At 36.6% G+C, this 16,883-nt stretch overlaps 1 protein-coding gene across 4 annotated transcripts; it reads right to left on the reverse strand.

Moving 5' to 3' along the window:
- Nucleotides 1–3,194: 3,194 nt before the first annotated feature.
- On the reverse strand, nt 3,195–11,853 carry LOC106311771 (alpha-glucan water dikinase 1, chloroplastic). 4 transcript variants are annotated; one of them, XM_013749050.1, is made up of 34 exons: nt 11,624–11,839; nt 11,335–11,431; nt 10,948–11,203; nt 10,816–10,857; nt 10,612–10,712; nt 10,457–10,535; nt 10,269–10,360; nt 10,043–10,196; nt 9,563–9,958; nt 9,347–9,454; nt 9,168–9,263; nt 8,939–9,079; nt 8,760–8,848; nt 8,447–8,581; nt 8,165–8,327; nt 7,925–8,014; nt 7,650–7,835; nt 7,513–7,575; nt 7,370–7,432; nt 7,213–7,272; nt 6,968–7,120; nt 6,767–6,850; nt 6,399–6,575; nt 6,210–6,316; nt 5,922–6,135; nt 5,729–5,832; nt 5,512–5,647; nt 5,278–5,403; nt 4,943–5,053; nt 4,747–4,845; nt 4,489–4,662; nt 3,897–3,989; nt 3,689–3,804; nt 3,195–3,597 (listed from the first exon to the last, which is right to left on the reverse strand). In XM_013749050.1, exons 3-34 carry the CDS (start codon nt 11,179–11,181, stop codon nt 3,393–3,395), a joined length of 4,191 nt encoding a protein of 1,396 aa, XP_013604504.1. In that variant the 5' UTR covers nt 11,182–11,203; nt 11,335–11,431; nt 11,624–11,839; the 3' UTR covers nt 3,195–3,392. The 4 variants fall into 4 exon arrangements, with proteins under 4 accessions (XP_013604504.1, XP_013604503.1, XP_013604505.1 ...); XM_013749049.1 differs by having other exon boundaries at nt 11,335–11,512; XM_013749051.1 differs by lacking the exon at nt 11,335–11,431 and having other exon boundaries at nt 11,624–11,853.
- Nucleotides 11,854–16,883: the final 5,030 nt, after the last annotated feature.

Raw genomic sequence — 16,883 nt, forward strand, 5'->3', positions numbered from 1 at the left:
AATGTCTAAAGAAAGAATTCGAAATGAAAGACTTAGGAAAAACTAAGTTCTGTTTGGGACTGCAATTTGAGTATGTGGATAATGGAATCCTTGTGCATCAAAAGACATATACATAAAAGATACTCAAGCACTTTAATATGGACAAGGCTCATTCCTTGTCAAGTCCTATGGTCATGAGGTCCTTAGACCTTGAGAAGGATTCATTCGGACCAAGGAAGCCGGACGAGGATATGCTCGGGCCGGAAATACCTTATCTAAGTGCCATTGGAGCCTTAATGTATTTGGCTAGTCATACTAGACCGGACATCAGTTTTGCCGTGAGTTTACTGTCTAGATTCAGTTCATGTCCAACACTTAGGCACTGGAACGAAATAAAACATCTGTTCAGATATCTGCAAGGAACAACCGGCCTCAGATTGTTCTATATGAGCCGACCATGAGATAGCTTGGTCGGGTATGCAGATGCTGGGTACTTATCTGACCCACACAATGCTAGATCTCAGACATATTATGTGTTTATACACAGTGGGGCTGCAGTAAGTTGGCGGTCCACAAAACAAACCTTAGTGGCAACATCATCTAATCATGCCTAGATCATAGCCATGTATGAAGCAAGCCGAGAGCTTGTGTGGTTGAGGAACATGACCGGCCATATCCTTAAAGAGAGTGGCCTGGCCGGGGGAAAAGATGGATACGTTAAGGGAGATAGAACAAAACACATCTTGCCTAAGTTCTTCTTCACACACGACCTGCAGAAGGCTAAAGAAGTTGAAGTGGTTCAGGTACGGTCCAGTGATAATTCGGCCGATCTGTTCACTAAGTCTTTGCCAACCTCAACGTTCAGGAAGCTGGTTCATCAGATAGGAATGCGCCAGTTGAAGGATCTTCAGTGATGCCTTCATCAGGGGGAGTGTCATGTGTTGTACTCTTTTTCCTGTCTACGGTTTCCATTTTTTCCCATCTTGGGTTCTTGGTTTTCCTAGAGAGGTTTTAATGAGGCAACGTAGTGCATGATACAAACCCATATGGTTATGACATCCAAGGAGGAGTGTTATAAATCATTAGAGTGGATGGCCCATAACCAATGACCAAGACAAGGCCCAATCCGTGGCCAAAGGAGGAGAGAGAGAGGCGGTCGTCCGAGGAGAGAGAATTGGCTCTTGGCCGACTTTAGTCTTAGGACGTTTTCCATTTATCTGTTTTAGATCTTTTCCTATTTCATGTTGTATTAGGTTTTGGATAATTTCTTTTTTCTTATACTTTGTAATCCTTATATAAGGAACCTCTATTGTTCATTAATAATACACAGAAAAATTTCCCATTCGTTTACAACAATTATCTATGTTTCCGTAGTAGTATATTGTTACATGGAACTAAATGGTACATAATTAAAAAAATTAATATGAATACGTATATACTTCCTCCGTATCACTTTAAGTAGTGTTTAGGGATTTTAATTTTGTTTCATATTATACGATGTTCTCATTATTCTAGATAAAATTTAATGTCATTAAAAAGTTGTGACCAATTATAAAATATTGTATTTTTTTCTTATTGGTTAAACTTATTTTATTTAATGTTATTTTTATGTAACCAAGATAAACTACTTTGTACTTTCTTAATCTTTATATAAAAACCTTAAACACCAACTAAAATGATACAGAGGGAGTAAGTGATACATACTTCCTCCGTTTCTAAATGTAAGTAATTTTAGCAAAAAGAGTTTGTTTCACAATATAAATAGTTTACATATTTAAATGCATCTTTTTCATTTATTGGATATTGTGTGACCAATGAAATAATGTTAGGTTTTTAATAATTGGTTGAATTAATTGGTTAAATGATATATTCTTTTAAATGACAATTTTCTAAATATTCGTGCTTTTAAGCAAAACTATTTAGGATTAGAACCAGAGGGAGTATATAGTTAAGTGTTTCATCATCTTTAGTACTTTTTCGTTGATTACATGGTAGACAATCTTAATGTATGTCTAATATTGATGGACATAATTACTATCCGCAATTAATGGATATAACTGTGGGTAGTACATAAGCGTACAGTAGTTACGCATTGAGCAAGAACAAACGATAATTCATACTAATCCTTCTTTTGTTTTGCGTAAGATTCAAAACCAACTCAGTTTAGGCCTGGGCACGGGTCAAGTACCCGGTATTTTTTAGGTACTTGTTACCCGACTTGGTTTGTTCAAGTAGTTGTATTTGTTACTTGTATTTGACTTGTTCTGAACAAGTACTCGATGTATCAAGTACCTGCAAAAAAAAATTAATACTTGTAAATTATTTGATTTGGTTTATTACTTGATTTTATCTTTTATTTGACTTAATTTGAAACTTGATCTTTTCGATTACTTAATCTATTTTCCTTGACTATTTGAAGTTAAAACACATAGTTTTACTTTTACAGCTCTATACATAAACATCAGATTTACGTTGGGCTAAATCGGTTAGTACTACCCCAATAGTTTAGTAATGTTGGGTATTGATATTTAAACACAATTCTTTTAGTTTTGATAGACATATATAATACATCAAATTTTAATTAACTAATAAAATAGATATCAAATATTTAATAAACTAAATAATATATAACAAGTAAAAGAACAAGTAGAGGATACTAACAAGTCAAGTAACAAGCCAAGTAGCTAAAAATAAAAATATATTTGTTACTTGACTTGTAATAGAATCTATTTACTTGTTACTCGACTTGATTGTAGCAAATACTGGTTTTTTCAAACTGAACCGAGTCAAGTAGCAAGTATAAGCCGGGTATCAATAAGCCGGGTATCAAGTAATAGTGCACAGGCCTAACTCAGTTAGTCATTAGCCTAAGTTATTACCTCATATTTAACGTGAATACCACAATTTTCAAATATACGATTATGTTTATTTTACATTCATATGATGATACTAATTCCGTCTTTATTTGATCATCTTCAAAAATATTTCGTGGACGTTGCCAAATTGCGGTCATGTAACCTTAAATATCCGGGAAGAAAATAAAATAAATTTTGCATTTTATACAACTTTCTTTATTAATTATGTCGTATAATATATCTGGAATCGGAATAACACTTGGAGTAACTAACCCATATATGCAAACTTCAAGTAGTCTCTCGCCCGACCACTGAAACGATAAGCAGTTTTGAGTAGTACTAAGCTTGAAGAAACTACGAGAAAGCAAAAGCCGAAGAAGTTTTCAACTCCAATTACAGTTTTTTTGCTTACATCTTAATGGTAATGCCAAATAATGTTTTTGTGCTACACATTTCTTAATCTATACGCTTTTATGCTTTACACTCTTTGCTTATAGAGTAAAGAAGTTCACTGGACAAATAACGTAACGTACACATTGAGATGGTCAGAGAATTTGATCACACTTGTGGTCGTGTCTGGACGACATAGAGCTTCCCGTGTCTGATCACACCTTCAATATCCTGTGGAGTTCCATACAGTTTCTCGATGGCATCTCCTGCGCGTGCAATGTCTGAGAGGATCTTTTTTTGGAAGCTCTCGTCAGTGATGAGAGGATCCGTTGTGTAATCGAGCACGACTTTGTCTTCCTCGTCCATTGGTACACTGCCCAAAAAAACCAGGAAGAAGAAGGTTCATTGCTACTCAAGTATTTCTACAATGATGAAACCAAGACAATGACAAGAGGTTTAGTTACCTGTCGTAGAGACCTGCACCTGCATAGCCTTCGAGATCTTCTCCGTTAGAATCGGATCTGAAGATGATGGAGCGTCTTATGAACAGTCCAATGGGTTTGCTTGGGTAACCTAGCAACTGGAATGATGTTTTAAACCTCATCAGCTTGAATCATTTTAAGAGGACACAGTTTGCACACATTATAAAAAACAGTGGTTAGGTTTTAGTACCAGAGGCGAATCAAGGTTGTTTTTCTTGCAGATGAAACTCAGAGACCGACCTGGATATGCTCCTACAAGAGTTTCACCAAGGCCTTTGACAACCTGAAACCAAAAAAGTAACAGTCAGGCGAAGTTGGACAAAGCACCGGTTCACAAGGGTTTAGGTAGGCCTGCAATTTTGGTTAGTTCAGGTTATTTGGTTCGGCTTTCACTTAGTTCGGTTCAACATAAATCTTATCTAATTAACCCGAAATAAAGTTTGGTTCGGATTGGTGGTTTGTTCAGTTTTGAAAATCCTACCGAAGTTTTTGATTTCGGCTAGATTTTAGTTTAATTTTGTTAAAACTTCGAATAAATTTAGCTAATTTCGGTTATCTCGGTTTGAAATTTGCTTAGTTCGGTTCGGGTTTTTGTATGGTTTGGATATAAATATTTTTAAAGAAGAAAACCAGAGTAACCAAACCAAACCGAAACGAAAACCAATTTTATAAAAAACACTTACCGAATCAAACCGAACTAACCGAAATTTTGGTTCGTTTGGTTCAAAATCTCAGGCCTAGGTTTAGGAGTAAAGATGAAGGGGAAATAAAGATTTTTTTACCTCAGCGTAAATCTCTGATGAGTCTCCAGAAGATGGGTTGGTTGTGTGAATGACGAATGCGTAGTCAGCATTGATGACTTCTTGGACCAAAACAGCCATGCAGAGATAGTCATGATCCAGTTTTACTTTCTTTGTGCTGAAGTACGCTCTCTCGTTCCATTTTGAAGCCCATACCTGAGATTTTAAATAGCCGGTTAGTGAGATTTGACATATTTAAGGTTAAGCGGCAATGTAATGTAGCTTATACTAAGATTTGACCTTTTTTATGGCTGACCAAGCTTGCTCCCATCTCTGTTCACCTTCATCACCCGGCCATGGCATGTCAGAACTTTTCATAGTTCTTTTCAGTTCCTCAACCTGAGCACCATAACCATTACATAGGCACACTTCTCTTAGCAATGAATATAGTTAATTGTGTCCCACGGTTCTAACAAAAAGAAACAATATGACATACCAGTTCTGAGGGTGCGACTAGTCCCAACACTGTCTTACGGATTTCTCCAAGAGCACCTTGGTCTCCCTCATCAAGACTTTTCTTCAATACTTGCAATTTCTCGCTCACCGCCTGCCACATGAAGAGGGAGAGAGAGAGAGTGACTCGGAAGTAGGTTGAGATAATCATGAAAAATAAGAGTCTCAAGATATATTTGGTCTTAACAGCGACAACTTCATGATACTCATTAGTCATGCACACCAATGCACCATAGCTTGTGGAGAGGACCTCATAAAAGAAACATTCTAAGAAATTCCCTAGAAATCCTAAGAAGCATTGGAACTATGCAACCGTACCTGATTCGCCTTTTCGGAGAGAACCTTCTCAAAAACACCAAATGGCAGCGCAACTGAAGTTGGGATACCAACCCAAGAAGGAACTTTCCCTTTCAGGTATCCAATATTCCTTGATTTAGCACCAACCTAGAAAAAGATAAAGGGAAGTGTATCTTTACTATACAAAGACCAAAATATAATAAAAAGATACAAAGATGAGGAAAGTAAAAATCCAATAACGTTTTACACACTAACCAAGTCATTAGTGAACTCCTCAGACGATATAGCATATCTACCCACAAACTGCTTCTTGACCAAGGAAATGCTTGGAGGAGGGACATCTTCTAAGTTGTCTGAACTTTGACTCGAAACTTCACTATCATTCACCTCTCTGAGTAGAGCCAAAAACAAGCAAAAGAATAAAATTAAAAGAGTTCAACATAATAACACTATCAAGCACAAGTATAATCACCTATAGACCACATCTGCAGAGGTTGGCTTTAGGCTCAGCACTTTCCCATCCATTGCTTGGAGATCAGATAAGATCCCAGAATCAAAACATGTGGCAAAGCAGATCTGCAAGTGGAATCCAGACAAAGTTGAATGAACAAAACAACAAGCATCAATAACAATTTGGTAACAACATGGTGACATTTTTTTTTAACCTTTCCATTTCTTGCTCGGACAGAGACATGAGATAGTACATCAGGCATGTCAGGTGTCAGTACTGCAACAGCACCATCAGGAATCTCCTCCTCTCCTCTCACTCTTTTCGCAACTATGATCGTAGGTCTGTCGTAGGTTTTGTTCTGTACAGTGAGCAATTCATCCACAACAGTGACGTATCCAACGACCTCTACAGGACTTATAACCTGCCAACTGATCAAAGAGAAAACGAATGTACATTAGATTACAATTTTCTAATCAGTCAGATAACTGTTTGGCCATCTAACCTTCCCAAGTTGGCAGTCTTCCTAAGAACTGGGTCGAGTCGGTTAACAAGTGATGACAACGCTGCAGCAGATCCGGCTCGAATGATCTCTTCAGTAAATATGCTAACCTGTTTACAATGGTTCGAGGGAAATATATAAAATAATGGATGAGAAAGAAGGATGGTTTTAGTCACAGGAAGTGTAGCTTACAGCCCATTGATCGACTCCAAGACAAGATCCAAGATACTCAGCCGATGGTTGCAAAATTTCAAGGTACCTCTCAGCTTTGCTTTGAAGTGCCAGTCGGCTTCTGTCAAGAACAGATTTTGCATACAGTGCCCAATGATCTTTTTTGCTCTTGAACATGTTGAGGGCAAATTGCCATCCCTGCAAAACCAGTAGAACATAATCATGCATCTTTTCTAAATTCTTCACATTTTGGACCATGGACCTTTAGTCATTAGGAAGAACTAGGTAACATAGACTATATAAGGAAGCCAAGAATGCAAGATCTTGATGAAACCAGTCTATAGATAATGTTCTATAGCAAACATGGGCAAAGTCACTGAATAACTCACCTTCAAGCAGTAGATAAGATCTTCATTGTCATCTGACGAAAGGGCAAGATTTTCAAGAACGAGGCTGATGAAGTACATAATTTTCTGCAACACAAAAGCATTATATAATAAAAGCAGAATAGTGAAAAAGAAGCATATGAAACTGTTGAAACATTATGTTCAAGAACAATTTTATCATGAAAGAAGAATGAATCCATTTACCTCAGGTCCAGCATCATTCAATTGCTCATATCCTCTTTCAATAGCTGTTCTGACAGTAGAATCGAGAGCCAGGTCCAAGAATAATAGATCCTTGAGGCGGTCATGAGACTTCAGCAGAAGTGGCCTTAGCTCTTGACGAGCTTCGAGCAAGCCCTACACCAATATTCCTTCTCATGGTAAGTATACGAAGAGGCCAAATTAGTAGTAAAATAATAATCGACATGGTAGATAAGAAAACATAACACCTCAAGAAGTGGCTCAACATTCTTTTCTTCAACATGTTGTAGGACGAAACGAAGCAAGTCCTGTTGAAGAACATGCCAACAAAGTGTAAGTTGTACTGATTTGAACAGGCATTTTAAATTCTTGAAATGTGTAAGGAAGATGAGAGGAAAGGTGTACTGGATATCCAGAAGGCAATCCTGATACAGGATTTATCTGCACCCCAACCATGAAACCTTCTCCCTGAAGGACAACACAAATGTTTCAGTTGCCAATTTCCAAGAAGAATCATTAACTATAAAGTTTCAGTATAACAGCATTACATCATCTTGGTAGCCCATGCAATTTTGTATAGCTGATTCCAGGTCTGCCCCTGAATGAACAGCCTAAACAATATAAAAAAGACCACAAATTAGACCAAGTTTTTAGAAGAAAGGTGCAAGAAAATTGGGGAATCAACCTTTAAAGTCCTCATGTAGTGTCCAAGATCACGGAGAAGACCATCTTTTTGTTCTCTTCTAAAACTTGGTTCAGAGTGTATGGCACGATCATAACTCAAAAGTCGCTCTTTGGTTATGCCATTTTCGTTCAAAGTCTTCCAGTAAACACTCATGTCAAAGTCACTTTTCACATAATCCATCAAAGCCTACATCAATAAAAGTGTCAAAAAAAAAAAAAGACAGAGACTGTAGAACTGGAATCATGAACTATTATTGTTAATTAAACGTCAAATACCTGACAGATGACAACATCATCTGGACTAGTGTTGTTATGCAACTTCTGATGCCATTCCTCCATCATTCCACCCGCGCAGTCATTATTCCTCTGCAAACAGGAACTTCACTCACTCAACAACTAAAAAGTTTACTAATCATTTTTCAAATAAATAAAAAACTCATCCCATCCCATCTTGATATGCCAAACTTTTCATCTTATTACCTTAAATATCTTTTTGAAAAGATTATAAAGACCAACCTGGATGACTAGAATTTCGTCTCGGATTCGTTGCCCAACATCTCCTTCACCGCCTCGACCAACGGTAGACATTATCATCCGCAAAAGTTCTCTGTACTCTGGATAACTTGCATAAACTTCCTGTAGAACATCAGTCAACCTATCCTGCGCTTTGCTTATCTCCCTGCAATAAAATAGTGAGTTGTGTAATTTGCTGAAGGACGCTGTAAAAATGAAGATATCTTTTGCAAATGTGGACAGAATCTAGAAATTAGATTACTAATCACATTCTTTGAACTGTACCTTGGCTTAACATTATAGTTTTTGTTCCATACAAGCTGTCTTGTAGCCATAAACCTCATCCAGACTAGGATCCCTGCAAAGCCCAGTTGACCAGCATTTTTTGCTTCGTTCACAAGATCTGCTGCAATGTTGAATCTAAGAATACAACAAAAAAAAAACAAGATTGACCCATCATTAAAGTCGAGAGTGTTTTCCTGAAGTTGCATATCACTTCATGCACAAAAGAGATGTATGACTGAGAATATAAATTTAGTCATTGTGGAAAGTTAGCAGAAAATATTAAGAACCAGAATGCTTTGACCATAAAACTGACCGATGCATGAAAGACTTTTGAGCCTCACTCTCCAGATTTGCGATTCTATCCAGTAAATTCTTGGCTGTACCTTTTCCATCACCATAATCCTTTCAAATGGAAAAAACTAAAATTAAGTATCTAGAAGACAACAGACCCAATTAAAAGTGATTTTCAGAAGACCGAGAAGGAAGAGGAACCTTCTGAACATGTTTCTCTTCTTTAGCAAAGTCCACATAAAAGTCTCTGCCACTATTTTTGATCCATCTTTCACCAGCCTTGAGTACAAATGGCATGCCCTTGTAACTGTCTCCTTCTATTTCCACCTCAAAAGTTTGCACCTACGGTTAACATGAGGCTTTTACATATCATCTCTGGATTCAAATGCTATTAGGCTTATAGGATATAATAGATTGCAATAGTCATTACCGGACTAGGAAGATCTGTTGAAGCAATGGTGAGTTGTGTATCAACAGCACCACGTACTGGCAAAGAGTTTGGTGGCAGTATATCTGAAGGTGGGTCCTACAGTGTCAAAATAGACACCAAACCAGAAATGCTTTATAAGTATGATTGAGAAATTAAAACAAAAACAAGAAAAATCTTACCAACCACTCTCCACCCTTTTGAGATAAAGCCCAGTGAAGAGTAATCTTCTCTTTGTAATCAGTTGCCAGATGAATTTTAGTCTTTCCGGAAAGTTTAGTGACAAGAACCTGAATAAAAGGGAACAATGACTTGCAATTAGAACATGATTGTTGGATTTATATCTAAACCGAACAGAAATAGAAAGAGAGAGCGCAAGATAGATACTCTCAACTGACCAAGATCATGCTGCCTTCAAGCTTGAACGTTTTCTTGCTAAAGACCGGAGTACTTTCTTGTTCCTCCTTTGCTTTAGCATACATCTCCAAAGTCGTTAAGGCCCGTGGTTCACTTGAGGATTTGGATTTTGATTCAACAGAATCAGCAGCGTGCTTGCATATAAGCTTATTCAGGTCCCTTCCTTTGCGCTGAATCTTCTCAGTGCTGAAATGTTTTTTCTGCTTCGGTTGCTTGGAAACTTTTTTCTCTGACTTCTGTTCACTGGATGAAGTCTCCTTAGACTCCGGAGAGTCACTAGTGTCATCTTTCTTCAGCAGCTTCCTTCGAAGATCTTCCGCTGAAGCACCTCTCATCATTTCCTCCCTTAGCTCCGCACGAGCAGCTTCATACTCCTCCTATAAAGACCAGAGGCTAATTACTCGCTTAACTATAAAAGCACAAAGAAAAATATCCTTAGTTGTATAGGTACAAAGTCATACCTTCTCTTTCTCAGGGGAGTAATTTTGTTTACCATTACGTTCCCATCTAATATATGCTTGGATCTGTACAAGATCTTCAGGAACAGAAACGTTGTGCTCCACATTCTTTCCCATTGGTAAGTTTATATGAAAATTTTGACCGTTGTTTTTGTACCTGCATATGTTAAGACTTAGGATTATGAAAAAATTAGGTAGCTCTATGTTCTAGTTTAAATAGCAAGCTCACCATTTGTTGCGACTCTCGTCAAATATAAGAAACTCAATAGCTTGTATGGCGTGATCATCTATCTCTAGTTTGAGGTAAGAGTTGTCACCGGACTGTGAATGAGAACCCAAAGCAACATTTTTAAATCTTTAAGTTACACAAGTAGCAGTGTAATAATGTGTGTGGAGGAATGAATTTTAAAAACTCACTTTCACAAACGGAGTTCTAAGCGCTCTGTTCTTGTAGTTTATAGTTCTATCCGGAGAGCGAGAAGGTAAAACCCATTTTCTAAAAAGAAAATAAGAAAGAAAGTTAACAAAAACAATTAGCTAGGCAAGTTGAACATCATTTGACGAGAACATACTCTTTGTTGTCACGTATTCCACCCCAGTGTAGAAGCAACGAGTCGCTTGTATGAGCTATTTGGATATTTACTTCTCTAACATTTGTAGAACTGACTTCGACCTATTGTGAATTACATTCATAAAAATTAACACCAAATAATTTTTTATGGCTATGCAAATGCCAAGAAGATAATAGCCATTGTTTGTAAAAAGGTTACACTTACCAGTAAGTCAATGTTTCCGTCAAGATTAAATTTCTCTACTGCCTGTTCAAAGGATGAAACATTTTTTTAGCATATAATGGATTCAATCAATGTACAAGCATTTCAACATCTGTTGGCAAGAAAGAATTTTACCTGAGAAGCAGGATCCATGGCAAGAACAGCTCGTGTAACAAAGGAGACAGGCCTTCCTATATCAGTGAGCAGCCTCTGTGCAGACTTATGAAGACCTTTCCCGAATAACTGTGTACTCAGATTAGATCTGCCAATCTTCCCCACAGCAGGAAGGCAAGAAGAGTTGAGCTTGGTATGATGTGGAGGACGAATCAAAGCCCGGTTAAGTAAGTTATTTACTAGGGAGTTACTCATTGCTTTCTTGTCACACTTTGATCTGATAATTAAAGTTTTGGTTTATATAAAAACGATAGAATAACAAGAAAAGAATCAAGCTTTGCAATAAATAGATAGATTAAAGAAACAAGTTGTTATACTAACAAAAGGAAGAATCAGACAGAGACTTACACTTTTGTTTCTTTTTGACTGACAATTACAGTAATGGTAGTTGCTTGATGAGCTAATGGGAACAAGTGCAGTATAACACACAGAAGAAAGGAATCGTCTTTCGTAAATCAAAACAAAGCCGAACAACACGAGAGTCACCAAAGAGAACAACTTTGTACAGAGCAATCGCAATTAGCAACTTCAATCAACACAAAATTTAAAAAAAAATTAAAAAAAAACGGAAGCACCGATAAACTAGCAGAATCTAACGAAATTGAAATGTGAAATTTCAAAAGAAAAACAGTTTTACCTGTTGAGTGAATCACAAAAGAAAGATCTTTTTGAAAGTGGGAGTGAGTTTCTTTCGCTCTTTGCCTCTTTTTCTTCTTCTTCACACAATCACGTGTAATCTAAGTAAGACGGGGGGCACTTTATCTCCTGCCATTACGCCACGTGGTGCTTTGTGATTCCAGTTCGTAGGAGGAACGGTAATCAGGGATGAGAGAGAGAGAGAGTCCAGTCTCGTGGGATTCTGAGATATTTTCATTACTATGTACTATTTTACTACAGAACTGATTTTTGCTTTTTCATATATTTTAATTTCTTTCTTTCTGTTTCTTTTGTCATTTTGTTTTGATATTTTTTTCGGGCTAATTGGCGTAATAACCACATTTCGGTGAAAAATTGAAAAAATGGACATGATTTTGACATAATCTATCCACTATTTTTTTGCCTTTATTCCACCCGGCTATACTCTTCTAAGTAACATGTTACCGGTTCCAACACATAAAGCAAACAACGTGGTGGTTTTGTGTCTCATAGTAACAATGAGAGAATTTAGGAAGCGCGTCGAAGAACCGTAGTCAAAATCAAAGGAAGGAAAAGATCCTGAGAGAGGAGTAGATGAAAATCGTAAGTGTAAAAGAAACAATATTAAACAAACGAAGAATTTAAGAATTGTAGTTTCATACTATGTATTTTAGATAGAATATAAATACAAATATAGTTCCAATTGAAACCATTTATATTTCAAAATGTATTTCATTACAGATTCAGAATAGTATTATTCTATCAAAAGAGTAAATTTCCTATGAAACTCGGTTTATTAGAATATTCTCACACGAAATTACCTCCTCCTTTCTTCAAGACAGTGAATCTTTATCTTCTTTCACTTTGTTGCTTCTGAGTTTCTTCACATATATTTACAATGATTATTATATGGAATACATCATTTATGTTTTGCTTTGAATACATCATTTAAGATTACCGGTACTAATTTTCACCACTCGTTTACCTCTCCACAGTAAAAATATCTTCAGTAAATCTACCTTTGTATGTGGCTTTCTCCTACTCTTTAATACAGAAGAGCTGTAACCCATAATTGCAAATTTATTGCACTAAATACATCATCGCCTCTCCCCAACTGCACACTTCACCGTCTTTGTTCATGATTATATTAACTGCACACTTCACCGTCTTTGTTCGTGATTATATTAGTAAATTACAAACAGAGATTCTATTCTATTTTAGTCATGTCGAATGGAAACTACCCTCATATAAAATGGATGATTTATAGCATGTTGTTTCATTCAAAGTTTTTGGTTGAACGAGTGGTGGAAATTAGATTTTACTGGTTGTTGGAGCTTGGGTCAGTGACACACATTGTGTTTGCTGAACGGTTTACAACGTCTATTACGTGAGAAGTTATATTTCAAATAGTATGTACTATGTTATTTACCTGAGAACTACTATTCCATGTAACATTTACCATGTTAATTATATACTAGTTGCATAGTATATCCTGTATATATTTAAGTAATTTAATAGGAGATTGGAGACATGTATTTACATTCCTAATGAGCCACATGAAATAAAAAACTAATGGGGATGGTAATAGAACAATTGATAGTAATCACTAAACCCAAGTTAGAGAAACGTAAACCCCAATACATAGGCAACCGAACCAAGATCTTTTTGAAATTAAATCCACCTGCCATAATAGTGGAGAAATATATTTAAATTCTTCATGAGCAACATGAAATACAAAACTAATGGGTATGATAATAGAACACTTGACATCAAACACTAAACCCAAGTTAAGGAAATATAAACCCCCATACATAGGTAACCGAGCTCTTTGTGAAATTAAATCCACATGTCATACTATTGGGAACATGTATTTATATTCCTCATGACCAACACGAAATACAAAGCTAATGGGAATGGTAATAGAACATTTGAGAGTAAACACTAAACCCAAGTTAAGGAAATATAAACCCCCATACATAGGTAACCGAGCTCTTTGTGAAATTAAATCCACATGTCATACTATTGGGAACATGTATTTATATTCCTCATGACCAACACGAAATACAAAGCTAATGGTATTGGTAATAGAACACTTGATAGTAAAGACTACACCCAAGTTAGGGAAATATAAACCCCAATACATAGGGAACCCAAATCTTATGAAAATATAAACCTCATGAGCCACATGGAATATGCAGTGGGAAACGTAGGTACAATCTCATGCGATTATGTTATTCCATATAATTGTGCTATGTATTTATTATTTTAAATGTTCCATTCCATATAACATATACTATGTTACTTGGATACAAATCTAATGGGGGAGTGGTAAAACTACACTTGACATTAAACACCTAACACAAGTTGATGACATCTATTACATATGAAAGAGTAGGAGGATGCCACATACACCTCCCGATTTACCAAGATATTTTCACTCGGAAGCTCTAACTTGTCCATACAAAACCTGAAGAATGAAAAGTAAGAGAGGCAAAGAGTGAAGATGGTTCACAATGTCATATGCAATATAGAAATGAATAATGAGTTAAACAGAGTAAGAACCGACAACCGAATGGAACATCATATCATGTGAATGTACGATTCCATGTGAAATTGAATAATATGAACCGCATACTATTCCACTTGTTATGACACATAGCAACGAAATATACAGATGCGGTCATAGACGTAACATATATGTGTTGCAGATTGCATTCCACAAAATAATCGATATTTCTACACCATGAACTATGGACCACAGAGACAAAAACCCCAAATAAAGCATAACTTAGATTAAGAACATCAGACTGAACCACACCCAAACACAAAGTGCAGCATATCAAACATTATCGCAAGTGATACTATCCTACATGGAATGATTGAATGGGATACGAATACTATTACATTCCAAATGGAAACCAGATCTGAAATTTCATACTATGTGTACTGACAGGCCAATTCTAAGCAATGATATTCTATACATCTTTGTATAAATTACTACACCACATAGTTTGCATCATCGATATGAAACCATTCAAATTCAAGAAACCCTCACACAACCTGGGAAAACTCGAACCCTAAATAAATTTGAGAAAGTCCGATCTGCGACGATGGAATTTTGTAACCGAAACAATGGTTTCCAACAGGAACAATGATACATACTTAACAATTAAAAACCATAATTTTGACAAGATCGAAAAAATAAAATCAGAGAAACAGAGATGAATCAGAAAGCAAAATAACTTACAGCGTTGTCAAAGATCTGAGAAAACCGCTACTCTGTGAAGTTGGAGATGCCGGCGGTGTTACTCCCCTCCGCCGAAACCGTAACGCAAAACAAAACCACCGACGCCTGTAAAACCGAAGACGATTACAAGGGAGGACGACGGAGATGAAAAGTTGATTGCATTCAGAGGCGAGCCGTTGGAGCAGATCAGCGGCAAGGTCCTTTCGAATTCCAGAAACTACCGACGAAGAAAGTGAGAAGGAGAAGTTGTGTGGAATGGGAGAAGACACGATTTACTTTGGGCAGTAAAACTTTTATTTTTGATTTATTTATCTTCTAGCAGATGAGCCGGTCAATTGACAGGGGTGTGACAGTATTATTATGTATATATGAGGTTGTGTATATCCGTTAGGTAAAACCGCTAGTTTGTGAATTACATTTTTTTCATGTGTATAGCCCCCAATTTCCCTTTTTTTTCTTTGGTCGACTTGTTTGTTTTTTCTAATCATTTTTTTCTAATCACAAACCACGAACTACAGAAGATTTTTTGGGTTCTTTATCTTTGTTAATTAGCGTCCAAAGCCAACTTGTTCAATCATGTTGCATTATATGGCATTTTGTGTGAGGTGTTTCTACAAAGGCTTTACACATCGTGAAAAGACTACATGTTAACTAGCAAAGGGATAATTTTCTATAATGCATGGTAGTGTATGATTTTTGCAACGACAAAAACCCAACAACTATAATGGTTATAGAGATGTGCACACAAAAAAATAAAAATTAAAAAAAAATGGTTAGAGAGAAAAAGATAAATGTGGATATCTTTTAGCTATGTTACGTTGGCAACTTGGCATGAAACGTTACGTGTTTTATTTTGTGTTGTGAGCTTCTTCTTTTCTGAAACGTGTTTTAAGATTTATGTTTGGATTTTAGAACTCTTCCGATTCATATACCCTACTTGAATCAAACCTGGTTTCTGACCCTACTATTTACACCAAAACCTGGTTCTGATCATGATAGTGTCTTAAGTTTCGTGGACTAATTAAGAGATAATGAAAAGTTTATACATCACTGTGTTTTCTTTGCAACGACCGTGAAAATAATCTTCTTCAAAATTTATTTATTTTAGGTAAAGAACCGATATTTAATTAATAGTTCTGTGACTCTAACTTTTGAGAAATGATCGTACCTGTTGTAAATAGAGTGTTTAGAGACTGAATATTTCTGTGTGTTCTTATTAATGATTAAGGGGGTTTCTTTATATAAGGATTACAAGATGAAGATAAATGGAAAGTATCCAAAACCTAAACACACTAGGATTAGGAAAAATACTAATACATAATAATGAAAAGATTACATCTACTAGGAAAAGGAAAGAGTTTCCTTTTCTCCAAGCTTTGTGGCCGTCTCTCTCTCCTAAATTCGGCTCTCTCTCTCTCCTCTCTCTAGGGCTTCGGCCGTCTCTCCATCTTCTAGGTATTGGACCGGTCTCGCTCCGGGCCTGGTTAATGGCAATCCACTCCATGATTTATAACACTCCCCCTTGGATGCCATAACTATACAGGATTTGTAGTACGCTTCATGTTGCCTCATTAAAACCTTATTAGAAAAACCCAGTGGGACAAAACCATGATGAAGGAAAAATAGTACAACACGTACTACTCCCCCTGATGTGAACCTCAGTGTAGGTTTCTACATTCTACGCATCTGGTGCGTGATCTTTCATGTATATGTAGGAAAGGAGTAATCGGCCAAGTTCATTTCTAAGCCGTATCTAGACCACTTTGACCTCTTAGGTCGTTTCTCATGTCTCTTGACATCGAGTGTCCCGGTAAAGCATATGTGCTAAATAATGTGAACCATATTGTTCTCGGAGATCACTATTGGGTGTTTGCAAATCGTGTTTGCATGTGTCCATAGTCTAGACGTGATCGTCTACTGTTAACTCTTTACTTTAATCGGACAAAATAAGTACTTATGGACAATGTACTAGACATGGTTATCATGAACCTATGTCTCGATCTGGCCGATCCAT

The sequence above is a fragment of the Brassica oleracea genome, chromosome C8 (genome assembly GCF_000695525.1).
Source record: "Brassica oleracea var. oleracea cultivar TO1000 chromosome C8, BOL, whole genome shotgun sequence".
In the NCBI taxonomy this organism is placed as follows: domain Eukaryota; kingdom Viridiplantae; phylum Streptophyta; class Magnoliopsida; order Brassicales; family Brassicaceae; genus Brassica; species Brassica oleracea.

Bases quoted from the DNA above. Each gene is read 5' to 3' on its own strand.
- LOC106311771 (XM_013749051.1), bottom strand. From the start codon at position 11,181: ATGAGTAACTCCCTAGTAAATAACTTACTTAACCGGGCTTTGATTCGT. The intron at 9,264-9,346 runs GTAAGATTTTTC...TTGACACTGTAG, and splicing joins AAAAGGGTGGAGAGTGGTTG to GACCCACCTTCAGATATACT. The intron at 4,846-4,942 runs GTATGTCATATT...TATGGTGCTCAG, and splicing joins TAGTCGCACCCTCAGAACTG to GTTGAGGAACTGAAAAGAAC.